At 40.1% G+C, this 14,624-nt stretch overlaps 1 protein-coding gene and 1 long non-coding RNA gene across 4 annotated transcripts in view; one reads left to right on the top strand and one right to left on the bottom strand.

Annotated features, from left to right (window-relative positions):
- Nucleotides 1-14,624, top strand: part of LOC308062230 — a 337,663-nt gene that overhangs the window by 65,536 nt on the left and 257,503 nt on the right. The gene's annotated exons all lie outside the window — the stretch shown is intronic.
- The window catches only part of DCLK3 (doublecortin like kinase 3), a 33,608-nt gene that overhangs the window by 8,236 nt on the left and 10,748 nt on the right, over nucleotides 1-14,624 (bottom strand). For all 3 annotated transcript variants that reach the window (XM_080383280.1, XM_080383278.1, XM_080383279.1), the window contains exons 2-4: nucleotides 9,599-11,487; nucleotides 1,958-2,090; nucleotides 876-1,043 (exon numbers count right to left, since the gene is read on the bottom strand). In XM_080383280.1, coding sequence (XP_080239406.1) covers nucleotides 876-1,043; nucleotides 1,958-2,090; nucleotides 9,599-11,487 — 2,190 coding nt within the window. The remainder of the gene's footprint in view (nucleotides 1-875; nucleotides 1,044-1,957; nucleotides 2,091-9,598; nucleotides 11,488-14,624) is intronic.

The raw sequence follows: 14,624 nt of genomic DNA, 5'->3' as shown, positions 1-14,624 counted from the left end.
CTATTGTGAAAGAAAGAAAAGGAGAAGAGGGAAAGGAACAGTGACGTGATGATGCTGACAGTTATACATACACAAAATGTCCTTCTTATTTTTTATTAGTTTTACCCTAGAGACTTTTGTGACTATACCCAGAAGATATTCTAACAACTGGATTTAGAACTAGTGACAAGAGATGTTAAATCTCCAGCATATCTTTTCCTGATATCATTCTCCCCTTCATAAAGGGAGGAAAAAGTGAAGGGAATTTAATCTTGAAAGCATGCTAAAAGCATAAGGCTAAGTGTTCAGATTCATAGGAAATAGCATTGGCTATCTCACCCTACAAGGAGCATAAAAGTCGTAGATCACTGTTAATCATGTTCTTTAAAAGAATGTATAAGGAGAGAGGGTTTTTAGGGTTTCTGATTTTGAAGAGTTCACAAAAGACACTGTACTAGCCCGTGAGAAGGAAAAAAACCTACCACCCTATTGATCTCAATAGAAAATCCACACTGTGTTCTGCAGAGCAAGGTTTTCATTCTCAGTTTTGGACGTCTGTGTAGCATACTTCTTTACAATCTACCATAACCCTGGAGATTGTTTTGGTACCTTTTTCTACAGGGACAATTCACATAAGCAAGGTGAGGAAAACCCTTGCTCTTGCTTCAGAACGGGAGCAATCCACTAAATCAGTCAGACCCAATATGCTGATTCGCAGCCTTCGATACCACCAGAGGACTAAATTCACATTTAAAGCAAACACAGAATCACCCAAAAGAGACCTGTGAGACACTCTCAGCTTCATTGAGCTCACTGTCCTGAACAAAAGGGAGTTCTTCCCACCCCAAGGAAGAAGTCCGTCACTTCTCAGATCTGCTATATATGCTGAACCTTACCTGCAGAAATATTGTCCCAGTATGGGGAAAGGAACTCGTAGTGACCCAGCTGTATGATCTGAAACAGTTCTTCTTGATCACGGTCCTGACTGCGAAAAGGGGGAAATCCGCAAAGCAGAATGTAAAGGATCACACCAGCTGCCCACATATCTACTTCGAGCCCGTAGCCTAAGGAAGAAAAGACAAACCAAAAGTCCCGTTTCAGAAAGACAACTTACAACTGGTAGGGAGATGTTTCCTTTTCATTCTGTTTTCCAAGGAACACAGCTCTGCTCAGTTTCTCAGAGAGAAGAGGTCAGCAGAAGAATAAGTGGCTGGTACACCACACTCACAAGCTGAACTGCTCTGCCTGTTAATAACCACAGCTCTCACAAGTGCCTCTCTTCAACATGTTTCACAAACACTGTCTCACAAGGCCAGTGTCAATTGCAGCCTAATCAAGAAAACACAGCGTGTTTTTCTAAAATAGTCCTCCTCAGATTCCCTTCAAAAAAGCACTAAGAAATTGCCAAGTTTCCATTGAAATTGGATATAACTGGAGACGTGCAACCCAGCTCCACAGAACCCAGAAATAGTTATACTTGAGTCATCAACAAAACTGACTCCTTTCCAGGTCTGAATCTTTTTGGCTACGAAATCTCCAAAATTTCTTCTCATACAAAACACGTTTTGGCCTGTTACTTCAGTTTAACATATATGTTCACAATGTTTCTGCATCATTAGGGGCCTTGGAAAGCCATTTGGGTTATGGTCATCAAATGGGGCTGACCACCCTCAGGTTGCAACATGAACTCTTGTTCATTTCCCCACACCAGCCATGACTATCTACGATATTTTTGGTTTGGCTGCTTGGAAATCATTGTTATATTACCATAGACATTAATAATGCAAACATGACTGATGTCATGCTTCTGTTTGTCAAAAGCTAAAAGGTTTCATTTCCTCTCACAGATTACGCTGCTAGCCAACCTCCTACCCTGCAAAGACGTATCAGGAGGTTGAAATGTTCTGGAATATTTCCATGATCAGAAAGTTCAGAGTAATTGTATGATTCACAACAAATTACGAATATATATGCTCACCTTTCTCAGCAAGTATTTCAGGGGCAACATACGTTGGTGTCCCACACACAGTAAATATGGGTTTCGTAACCTGCTTTGCAAGGCCAAAATCTGCTAGTTTCAGTGTAGTAGATTTATCTGCATTATGCTGAACCTACATGCAATGAAAAATACATATATTTAGTCCAGGTGCATTTTAAGACAGCAAAAAATAAAGGAAGTAGTTAATAATAAACAGTAAGACATTCTAATAATAGCACCTTCAAGTGAAGCAACATCAAATGGAAACAGTATTTTGATAAACAGTATTCAGAAAGTGGTTTTCCCCCCCATATATTAAGAGGGTACATATATTTAAGAGGACAAGCAATAATGGGAAAAGAAACCTTTGCTTTACAAACTCTGGCACACTGTAATTTCCAAGAAATTAAAAGGAGGAAGACAAAAAATAACCAAGAGTCAATTAAATGCTATTATTTCCTCTTGGGAAAGTAAACTTTTCCTTCCCCCTGGGAAAGCAAAGAAGAATGCTGTGGGTATCTGTCCGCTTAAATGCGGTATTCCCAAGTAAGCTACTGACTTTACAGCGTCACTTGAAAAATATCTCCATCATACTGGTCTAACACAAAAAAAAAAAAAAAAAAAAAAAAAACAACACAAAAAAAAAAACACAACAAACCAAGGCTTTACTTTCTTTGCAAATTGCTCTGTTACTCTATCTGCTGCCACGCAAATAATAAATGAGTCACAGTCATCACACAGTAAGAGTTGGAGAAATGGAACCCTGCAGAACATCCTTCTAAATGGGTCTTTTCAGCAGTTCCCATCTCCTGCATCCACCTGGAAAGTAATCAAAACACTTCTCCCCATTCTAATTTTGTACGCATGAGTCTTTAGCATTAATTTCTAATGCAGTTAATGAAACATTATTTTAAGAAACAAAATATGTCAGTGACATAGTTGGATAGAGTACATCCTCAGCAAGTTTGCAGACAACACCAAGCTGGGGGGTGCAGCTGACATGCCTGAAGGACGAGATGCCATTCAGAGGGACCTGGACAAGCTCGAGAAGCAGGCCTGTGTGAACCTCATGAGGACAAGTGCAAGGTCCTCCATCTGGGTCAGGGCAACCCCCAGCATCAATACAGGTTGGGGGATGAAGGGATTGAGAGCAGCCCTGTGCAGAGGGACTCGGGGATACTGCTGGATGAAACAGTGGACATGACCTGGCAATGTGCACTTGCAGCCCAGAAATCCAACTGTACCCTGGGCTGCATCAAGGGAGGTGGGGCCAGCAGGTCAGGGGAGGTGATGCTGCCCTTCTACTCCGCTCTGGTGAGACCCCACCTGCAGCACCGAGTCTGGTGGTGGAGTCCTCAGAACAGGAAAGAGACACATGGACCTGTTGGAGCGAGTCCAGAGGAGGGCCACAAAGATGATCAGAGGGATGGGACACCTCTCCTATGAGGAAAGGCTGAGAGACTTGGGATCATTTAGCCTGGAGAAGGCTCCAGGGAAACCATACCATGGCCTTTCAGCACTTGAAGGGGGCTTATAAGAAAGATGGGGACAGCCTTTTAGTAGGGCCTGTTGTGACAGGACAAGATGTAATGGCTTTAAACTAAAGGAGGGTGGATTCAGACTAGATATAAGGCAGACATTTTTTACGATAACGGTGGTGAAACACCAGAACAGGTTGCCCAGAGGTGTGGTAGATCCCCCGTCCTTGGAAACATTCAAGGTCAGGTTGGACAGGGCTCTGAGCAACCCGATCTAGTTGAAGATGCTCACTGCAGGGGGCTTGGACTAGATGACCTTTAAAGGTCTCTTCCAACCCAAACCATTCTATGATTCTATATTAAAAGGCCAAGTCATGAAGAATGTAGCAATATAATTAAACACATGAGTATTCATAACACTGGTGACTGATATTCAAATATCCTTTAAGAGATAAAAAGTGTTATGAATTTGCTTTAAATGAAAAATGGTCTGTCTCTGGGACTACGAGGAACAGATCAGCAGCTAAAATGTCTACAAGAAAGCCAAGGAAATCTTCACCCTGCTTTTGAATGGACAAAGTGGAGTATAATGCAACAGGTATATGCCGTGCATACTCATACGTTGCTATCCGACAGTGCTTTAGAAAGCCAAAAATTCAAGATAGTCTCTATTACAAGACAACTAAGGGCACAGATGGGACAAAATTTCCTCCTATATTACAGGTGACTAATCCCCGTTTATCATCTTTCTAGTAACTGTAAGCACTCATGCAGTTCCCATTAAGCAAAAAGTCCAGGGTTTTGTCTCTCTTTTCTTTTTTTTTTTAAAAAGAAAAAAGTATTACTTTACAATACATTACAGCCTGCTAATCCATTTTTATCTTCTTTATAGAAAATATAAGCACTCTTCTAGTTGTGATGAACCAAAACATTTTAGGTCTTTCTCTGGTTTTCTAAGAAAAAAATATTTTTTCTGTATGAAACTTAGTTTACTACAATCATGTAGTCAAAACTTCTGCAGAAGAAAGCTAAAATGGCACAGCCATTTTCTCTGTTACACTAGTCAGCTTCATGATGGGTTTTTTTTTTGCCACAATGCACTGTGGACACAACAAGCTAACAAAAATGAAAAATAAATTACAAAAGTAACAGTTACTTCCTAGAGCAGCGTGTATCCACAGGATTTATAATCTAACAATAGGGGTCAGTGGTAGAAAGCTACAAAGCCTCACACTTGAAATGCTCGATTTTATATGCACTATGAAAATATAAACCTGAATTTATTTTCCTATCGTATAAATAAAACTTTTAAGATGATATAAGAAAATGGAATTTCAACTAATACCCTGCATGCTACTGTATTCAGATAAATAACACTTAAACGTTTATATACATTTTTAGAAACCAGCAGTGGGGGTGGGGAGGGTGGAGAACACACTGCTCTTACTCCCAATCCTAAAATCAGCAGGAAATGTCTTGCTTTGTAAAAACACAGTGTTACACTTTTTCTTTTATCAGGATGCCAGACTCCTTATCTCTCACCACAGCACAAGGTGGCAACACTGCACCATCTGTTCTTCCAGGACAAACCCACTGAGCTTTCATTTTATTTAACAACTGAACAGGTAGGAACAGCATGCACCGTAGATACATTTTCACAGCTTTGTGACAATCATTTCAAAGACAGCATGTAACCTGTCAGCCCGCCTGAAAACCTCAACCCAGAACTCCTCAGCATCTTCACTAACACTCTGCTCAAAATAACTCAAAGTCAGCTCAGGCAGAGTAAGCATTCCCTTCATCCCCAACTTTGTACTCTCCAGTCTACCTTTCCATCACCTGGCATCACACTGAGCATGCAAATAAGCTTCACAGTAGAAACAAAAGCTTCTCAGGTTGCTTTTATTCCTTCCTGAGGCCACGGGCTACTTACTCACAGCAGCATCACAGAAATGAACAACCTGCTCAAGAAAAATCTAGCCTCTGACATCTGCAGTATGCGCTCTGTAAAATGGTGAGAATAAAGCACATACGGTAACATTAAATGAACATACTAGCCTTACAGTGACGCCTAAAAGACAGCTATTACTCTTTCTGCATTCAACACTACAAAGAATGGTTCCAAAAGTCCATTTAAGAGTGTCGCCTTGTCTTACATGCCTGTAGAGTTAATGAGATAAGAAAGGCCTGTATTCAGTACACTTTCTATAGACGGTCAGTTTAGGTCATACAACTGCACTTATGTACTTTAACTGCAAGGGAAGCCAGTATCTGGTACTCTTGGACTAATGCAGACAGAATTGCTCGCTACCCTCTCAAATACAGATGCCAGAGCAGGATATTAGAATACTGTCTGAGGATTTCTAGCTATCCCAGCCATACATCCAGAAAATTATAATACACTAATACAAAGCCAAGTTCACCGTCAAAGAAGGGATAAATTGATAGCGTCCTTTTCGCCTGTCTGTTGATGACTCCCGCTACTTCATGCACTTGTTTCTTTTCCTATCTACCTTGTGAAATCTATCAGGGTGTTTAAGATTATGATTTATAGATTAATATCTCTGTATGCACATATATGTAGTAACACAGGTTCTTCTTCTAGACATCATGAAAGCAAGCTAGCCCATGTCATCTTTTGTATATTTGAAACAGATAGAGCTGAAGAAAAAGCACTGCTTACGTGTTTTAAGTTTCAGACATCTCTGCTAGCTAGAAGATTCTCTATGAAAAACCTTACAGAAAATTCCCTATGTAGGATTATCATACTGAAAGCTCTTGACAGTTAACTGGTTAAACAGGATTTTAATTCAAATACACTCAGAGATCTCAGACAGTGCTTTGTGTACATGTAAATAGTATCACAAAAGCAAAGTTAAAGGACGGAAAGGCACTCAAAGTGCTCATGAAAACTTGACCAAAAGAGAAGAGAAAAAAGGAGAAGAGCTCAAGTGAATAAAAAGCTATAACACTTATTTAGGAAGCTGAGTGTTGAACAATAACCACATTAGTATGTTTGGGAAGCACAAAAAAAGATAAGCATACCATCACAAATACAATCCTTCCTCCTAAGGGGGACAAGGAGGTGACCTTGTGTCTTCCACAGCTATAGCCTGGAAGAACACCACATTTTGAAATTAATTTCTCATGCACAGGTCAAGAAAAGCCAGCAACTGCAGAATTAAACAGCCCCTTAGCTAAAGCCCTTGCCAGAAAATTCTGCTCCTTCAGCATTAAAAAACTGACTAGCTTCCTTTGTGGGACCAAACACACCACATTGCTCATCCTTGGTAGCAAAGGTTTTCTTGCTGAACACCTAGCCCTAAATGAGGTGATTCTGTTAGCAGATGGGAGGGAGTCAGAGCAGCTGTCTTCATACCAGCTGTCAAACAGATTTTGTTTTTGTAGCGCAAGTCACCACCCTTCTGCCTCACAGTTACGCTGCAAAGAGTCTCATCGTTGTGGGCAGACACAGTAGTGAAAGAGAGAGAGGGAAAACCAAAAAACAATGATGGTGGACCGTTACAGAAGTTTATAACTAGGGAACAGTTCCATAAGAGGAACAGTAGTGCAGTGAACTAATAATTAAATCAAGTTTCCAACTCCCTCCTGTGTCAATAATTTTGCAATTCACTAGACATCAAAGTGTACTTCCACCTTTTCCTCTGCAGGGACAGAAAGGGGTTTCCTTCTTTCTCCAGCTGCTTGTTTTTGTGAAGATTATGGAAATATTTTCTTCCCCGGTTTGCTGCTGCTCTGTCAACTCCAATGAAACTTAGCCATTATGTTCAAAAGTCATTAGGAACAGGACAAAGCAGGTTTACAGGAGACAAATGCATTTCCTTAGTAAAATAGACCAAAGATCTTTTCCCTTCCATTTCCCATTTGCTCTAAAGGGTTACAGAAAAACTGTTGACAAGAAAAAGGACAAGATCCACCTGACTAAAAGAAGACCCCAAAGTAGGACAAACAAGTCGACAACCTAAAAGTAGATACCTGTTTCTGTCCTCTGTGTACCAAGAAAGTCTAGGGAGAATAATTCAGACTTAAAACATCCGTAGTCTAGGAATGTGAAGCGAGAGGTATACCACAATCAAGGACATCCCTGCAGGATCTTGCAGCACCGCGCTTCCTCTACAGAAGGCTGCCTCCAGCCCCTGAGCCACCAACAGCAGGTGAACCCATGAAATTTGATTCAATACCGTTTGTTACTGTTCAGTACTGGCTGACATCAAGACTAGTGGCAGTCTTCTTCGTGCTCTGCTGCTACTGCTCCAGTCCCTGAGAGGAGTCAGAGGCAGCATGTTAAAAAGTAAGAAAAGCCAGAATCTTGCTCAAATGGCCTGTATTTATAGGGATGTTTATACGATAGTATGTGGGCTATCCAACTACCCAACATGTCAACATATCAAGAGCTTACAAACTCATTTGGCTTGTTGAACAGACTAACTTTTCAAAAGGATGCCTCATGTAAATGATACCTAATATAGGTGTTCACAGCCAATGAGCAGCAAAGTGAAACTGGAACAGGTACAATTTTCTTTCCCATAGTGTTTGAGTAACACTTGTTCTTGTATGAGAAAATACCTACAGGCTGGGGGCCAGTCTGTCCCTGAAAAGTATTTTCTGACTGTCAGAATGGGCAATGTGATTATTTCAGTGCTACGTAACTTCGCCACTGCCCAGCAATCTGTTTTGCAGTGCTGTGAGCTAAATGTGAAAACAACCATAACAGACCTGTATCTTGCCTCTCTTGGTTTATCTTCATCACTGTGATGATTACATATTATAGAGGGAAATGGAGCATCTGGTCTCAGGTGTTCCACATGCACTGGTTTGTTTTTAGCAAACAGGAAAGACAGAGCTTGGTTCATAATGGAAAATTAGCTTCTGGGAAAAGCCCTGCAGTTTTAAGTGAAGTTTTTTTCTAATGGCAAAATGAGTCATGAGGGCTGGGCCTACAAGCCTACTTATTCCTGCAAACCAGGCACTTGCACTCACCATCTTTTATTTACACACAGACCACATACCAAGGATTGTCATCAGACTAAGCAGGATGCATAGCAAGACCTAGTATGGATGATAGTGGTTAGTCAAAAAGTTTGGGAGCAAACCACTCAGGGCCAGCCTTGTTCAACCTCTGCATGTCCTACAGGCTACACTGCTGCTTTTCTCCAGAAATTCACACTGATGTCTTCCCAAAAGTAATTCCCTTAAAGAACTAAATGGCACATAGGACTAAATCATCTATTATATTTTTTTCTGGCTAACTATGATCTTCCACCAGCAGATCAAATCAGATTTCTTAGAGACTGGCAAATATTTGGTTTCTATCTATCAGGAAACTTGGAACACTAGTACAAGAGTGTGATACACGATTAGCAAGGGAGAATTGCCTACTGTTAGTGTTCTACAATGGGTGCCTTGTCAAGTATCAATACTGCAAATGTTTCTATGCATATCACACATGTGAGTAAGTCTATTGACTTCAGCACTGGATGCAAAGAATGTAGCCTCAGAAATGTGATGGAAAAAAGAACCTTCCTCTTTGGCATGAAGTTAGTATTTGAGCTGACTTTAGTGCTGTATTTCACCAAAACACTCAGATTTTACTGTCAGATTATTTCAATCAACTGCATCATACTTCTGCTCCTAAGAAAATAAATTGTCACAAGATAGAAATCGCTACAGTAAAGGACTAGCACAGCATTCTGCAAGATGTGTGACTGCAGTGGACAAAAATTCCACCAAATAAATAAGCTAAATTAGCAATTTTAATAAATTTTGGTCTGCAAGGAAGATGCCTTACGATTCAGTGCATGCCTCATACAAAAAAAAAAAAATCATCTTTGCATACCTAAAAGTCAGATATTAAGTAACAGGCCTGATTTTCAAAAAAAATACAAATGTTCACTACCGGTGAAAGCCAGGTCATTTTTATTTGAATTTCTATCTGCAAGCACTGCTATCTGCAATGCACAGCAGTTCTACATGAAGTAAACTGATGGTAATTTCACTTCAAAATTGTATCCATTTTTCCAAGCAGTCCTGCCACAGCACATTATCTCTGCATAGTATTTGCTTAAAAATATTCAAAGATCCATAGCTAAAAGGAAAATAAATTCAGCTCCTGCAAACATGTAATTTGTTTGTCAATACTTACCAAAAGATTCTCTGGTTTGAGGTCCCTGTGGACAATGTTCTTACTGTGAATATAAACCAGTGCTTCACACAGGTCAGTGATCATGACAGCAGCATCATGCTCTGTGAACTTCACACTTTCTATGATTGCATCAAATAAGTCTCCTCCCGGGACATACTCTAGGATTAGGTAGATCTCAGCTTCTGTCTCATACACTTCAATTAAGCTTACTATATTAGGATGAGAGAGACTCCTAATAATCAGAATTTCACTTTCCATCATGTCCTCTTTCCCCTTCAGCTTGGATTTATCAACAATTTTCATGGCATAGATCTGATTGGAGTCACAGTGGCGACATTCTTTCACCACTGCAAAGTTCCCATCCCCAATAGTTCTGCCGATCTCATAGTGTTTTTCCACATCAGTTCTGGTTTTAATGGCATGCCTCCGGCTTGTGTTTTCCAATCCCTGAGCCTTGTTTTCTTCTTTATTCAGTCTGCGGTCCCCTGTTTTTTCTCGCCGTGTCATGTCACTCTCTCTACGTATGATATTTCCCTCTCTTCTGGCACCCTCCTCTTTAGCTCTTTGTCCCTCTCTGCCATCCCTATGTGTTTTAGATGGTTTCTCAGCATCCCTCGGAGTATCTTTCTTTAGCCAACCACTTTGGCTCATTACACAGCCACTTCCATTCTCTTCCTTCACTTCACAAGTTAGCTGCAGCCCTTCTACAGCATTCTTCTTGATTTTTACTACTTCCTTCCCGTGGTTTTCATGTTTCTCCACACCCCTTTCCTTCTCAAGGCTCCTTTTTTGCTTCTCTAGCCCTTCGTTAACATTCCTATGTAGGGGCTTCCATGTCCTCCTACAGCCATTATCTTTCCAAACAACTTCCTCACCTTCCAGACAAGTTTCTGAAGATTTTCGGCAATTCCTGATTTTTGCATTTCTTTCTACGTGGTACCTCTGACACGCACCTGCATTCAGGTCTCTGTTTTCAAATGAGGCCTCAGCCCGCCTTTCCCTTTGTAACCTTTGTCTGGCCTGCCTTTCCTGTTCACACTTCTCACACCTCACCACCTCTTCTGAACTGTCTTCTAATCCCTCCTCAGGGCTCCTCTCGCGGTCAAGGTACCTGTCGCTTTCTCGGGCTTTTCTAGAAGGCTTCACTCCTTGCTCACCACCCCAGCTCTCTCTAGTCCACTTTTTTTTAATTCTCATTTTTTCCTCTTGCTTTGTCTTGGCTTGACTTTTTCCTTCACGCCCAGCTACCAGTTTGGGCGACATAGCATCGCTGCAGTTCTTGGTAATTTCTGTCTCATCAAAGCCACTGTCCACTTTCGAAGCCTTGTCATATAGCCTGCTCTTCAGTTTTTGGGACTGCTCCTCGTTCTGCTGAATGGCAGCACTGGCAGCATAAGGATTTTCAGGATAAAGTTCTTCTAATACTACTTCCAGGTTCTTCAAAGTCAGGGGCTCCCTACCCATAGCTATGAATGCATCACCTTCCCTGAAGAAGTCCGAAACACTTCGGATTTCTCGGCCTCTCAAATTGTAAAGCTTTCTCACACGGTCATTCTTCCAGCGTGGAAATCCCAGAGCTTCTGAAATGTCAGCCATCAGCTGTTCAAAGGTCTGGACTGATCTCCTGTTGAGAAGCAAGGTTATTCTTCTCAGTGTGTGTCCACCAGGTTTCACCACCGTAATAATCCTTGGCTTCACGGGACTGTGCTCTGAATGTATCGTGTGAAAACCATTATGGGGATTAAAAAATGGGGACCTATGACTGCTTTCACTCAAACACGGTTTTCCATAGTTTCCATGACCAACAGGAGGGCAAGACCCTTGAAGTTTCCTCTCTTTTACTTTTGAGCTTGCATTGTGGGACGAATGGCCAAAGAAGCCTCGGCGTCCTAAAGCAAATAAAGAGCAGGCATATTATTCATTTTGCATCATCAGATCTTTCGAATAATAGTTTTCTACATATCTGTGTTTGTGACCTCAAGAGTAAAAGTAGGAGCACTCAATGCTTATAAAGGACTTTAACTGCCAGTAAGGAGTAACTACATATATGTGCAACTACAAAAGTTTTCAAGTTTGCGAGAAAATGTAAATGCACTCGGTGCTATTAAAAAAAAAAACAGTAATATTGGAAACAAATAGTCCCTTCTCCTAAATCCTCCTATGTTCCAGAAATCCTCAAAAAAGCGGGGTTACTTGCACCAGGATTGCATCCAGATTGTTTAGCATTCTCTTATGACTCTGCCTACCATGAACTCACTTGATTCCCTTCTGAACCCAATTACAATTTTGGCCTCTGTAAACCCTGTGGCAACAAGTTCCACAATTACATTGCATGAAGTAAAAGAAACTAATTACTTCTGTCTTAAAATTGCTACCAGACAGCTATGTGTGTGCAACTTTATACTCCTCTTCACTTTCCCTGGACCGTTCATTCTAGATTTCTACAACAAAATAACTAAATGATATTATTCCTAAAAAGCATTACTTCTGCTATAATTTTACCGCAAATTTTAATTACATTTAATAGTAATGTGATTTATTTTTCCCCTCAAAGAAAAGACATCTTATTTTGTTTGATAATTGGAGTCCTGGTTTTCCAATATTTTGGTTTGACATTTTTATTCTAAAAACTATGTCAAATCACACTGAGTCCTGACTGTCTTCTAGGGACATTAACAATTTTCCCTCTCATATTTCACCTTCAAACATCAACCAAAAAGAATACCACCATTCTTTACATGTAATTCTGAAAAGGAAGAACTGAAAAGAGAACACATGGCTATGGGCAAACCAAGTGATAATATAATTCACTGTCTATGAACACAACAATAAGCTAAGAATAAAAACACCTCCTTAAACTTCTCTGATTTCTTGTACTTAGTAAGATTAAAACTTCATTACAATGCAATTCTTTTCAGCCCCAAGAAATAAGCTTTCAGAATGAGATCAGATCACAGAGTGCTTCCAACTCCATTTAATAGTCCTGCAGTTCAGCTGAGAACAAACATTAGTATGTATAAACTAACAGGACCAAGCCAAAAGAAAGCACTCAGAATGCTTAGTGAACCATTACAAGGAAATTCCCATACACAAATGACTTATCTTCCAGAGAATCCCACCCATTTTCATACATTACTGTGATTACAGTGTCACAGTGCAGTGGGCAAATCCACAAAAGACAATGTGCGTGCATGAGCGTTCCTCTTGGTGCTAGGGTTATCTACATTTTGGTTTTCAACTGCTGAAAAGGCATTTTCAGTATTTCAAGCTATGTATTTTTATGTGTCCTTTTCATCAAGGCACAACAGAGTGAAGAGGAAATACGCCTCCTCACCTAGAACAACAAACAAAAGAAAAAACTACAAGTGCTGCCGCACTCGCTCTGCCTCAAAACCAGCATCTCCGAAAGGCCAGGGGTTGAGTCAGGAAAGCACATGAGACACTGCTGCTGACCTCCGCTCTGCTGGTGACTTTGATGTACAATGATGGACACTTCTCAGTTGCAATACTTCCACCAGCTAAGCGCTGCGTGCCCCCCAGCACGTCCCTTAACTCTTGGCTCCATTTTCTTCCTCTGCCAAATGAGACACATACTACTTCTCCAAATATATATTACAAAGAAGCGCAGCCGCCCCCCCAGCACATCCCTTAACTCTTGGCTCCATTTTCTTCCTCTGCCAAATGAGACAGATACTTCTTCTCCAAATAAATATTACAAAGAAGCGCAGCCGCCAGCACACTGATTGAAGATGTAAGCATTATATAAGAGCTACGTGTGACTAATGCTTGGTGGTTGTACAAGTTATTTCTGTATTCATTCTGCTTTTTGAGGATGATCTCTTGTTATCAAAAGATGACTACATATGTGTTAGTGATTTTTCAGCAATCAGGTATTTACATTCCACCTAGAACAAAGGCTACTCTGAATGGGGGAGAATAAAAAAAAAATCAAAAAAAATCTGATGTAATAATAGTTCTCCGAAATCTAAATCAACTCCAGAACATGTTGGTTACCAGGAACTGCCGAAGCTCTGCATTTAATCAACATTTCCAGATTCTTGCGTACCCACTGTCATCAAAGCATTATCTTGCTTATGGGAACAGTGTGTGACATTGTTACTGCTTATAATCTTGGTACAATATAAAAACAATGTGGCACTAATAACAACTTTTCTCCCAGATTATGTTTCTCTCAGCTATGCTGCGATTATCACACCTTTCTATAAACCATTCATTTTAAGTGCCTTGGCTGCACTGGTGATTGTTTCAATTACCCAAATATCAATTATGTTTCCTTTCTTCACTAAATGGGCTGGCTTTAAACAGAAATAACAAGTTTATTTTTTAATTCTATAACTAACAGAATAAGAGCATTTTATGTAATTGCTAAGAACAATCCAGGAATGGGGTTTTGTGCTTTTTAAACTGGCTGAATCGCTAGCCAAAAACAGTTTGACACAAGCCACATGTAAGTATATAATAATTTTAGGAACAAGAATAATGCTGCATAATTTTCTAAGATGAAAAAGGAAGTCACATGAATGCTTAAATCAATGCATAAAGGAATTAATTTCCCAATGTTTTCTGAGAAAAGGGAAATTGTCAAATTTTGTCAAAGGGCTGGTCACAATGACTATATATTACATAAAATAAAAAATTAAATTAAATTGGCTGTTACAACTATTTCAGTCATAATTCCTGTTATTTTCCAGTTATGCTATATTTATTTGAACTGATACACATGAAGCTAGTCTCAATCTGTCGGGAAAGTGCACACAAAGCAGTAACAAGCATTTCTAGAAAGCCTTCAAAGGTCACACACATATACAAATCCTACAGCTACAATTTATATTGCTTCCAAATCTTGTTTCCATATTTATATACAAGTGGGAGAGGAAGGAAGAGGGAGGTGGCATCAGAAACACACTTCAGTGTGTCTGAGCACTGGCAAATTATACATCAGAGAATAAAATGCATCTTTTTCTTTTACTGTCTTACTGAGAGCTAATCGTTATCAAAAACATAT

The sequence above is a fragment of the Falco punctatus genome, assembly GCF_963210335.1.
Source record: "Falco punctatus genome assembly, chromosome: 4".
NCBI lineage: Eukaryota > Metazoa > Chordata > Aves > Falconiformes > Falconidae > Falco > Falco punctatus.
This window is presented reverse-complemented; position numbering and strand designations above follow the sequence as displayed.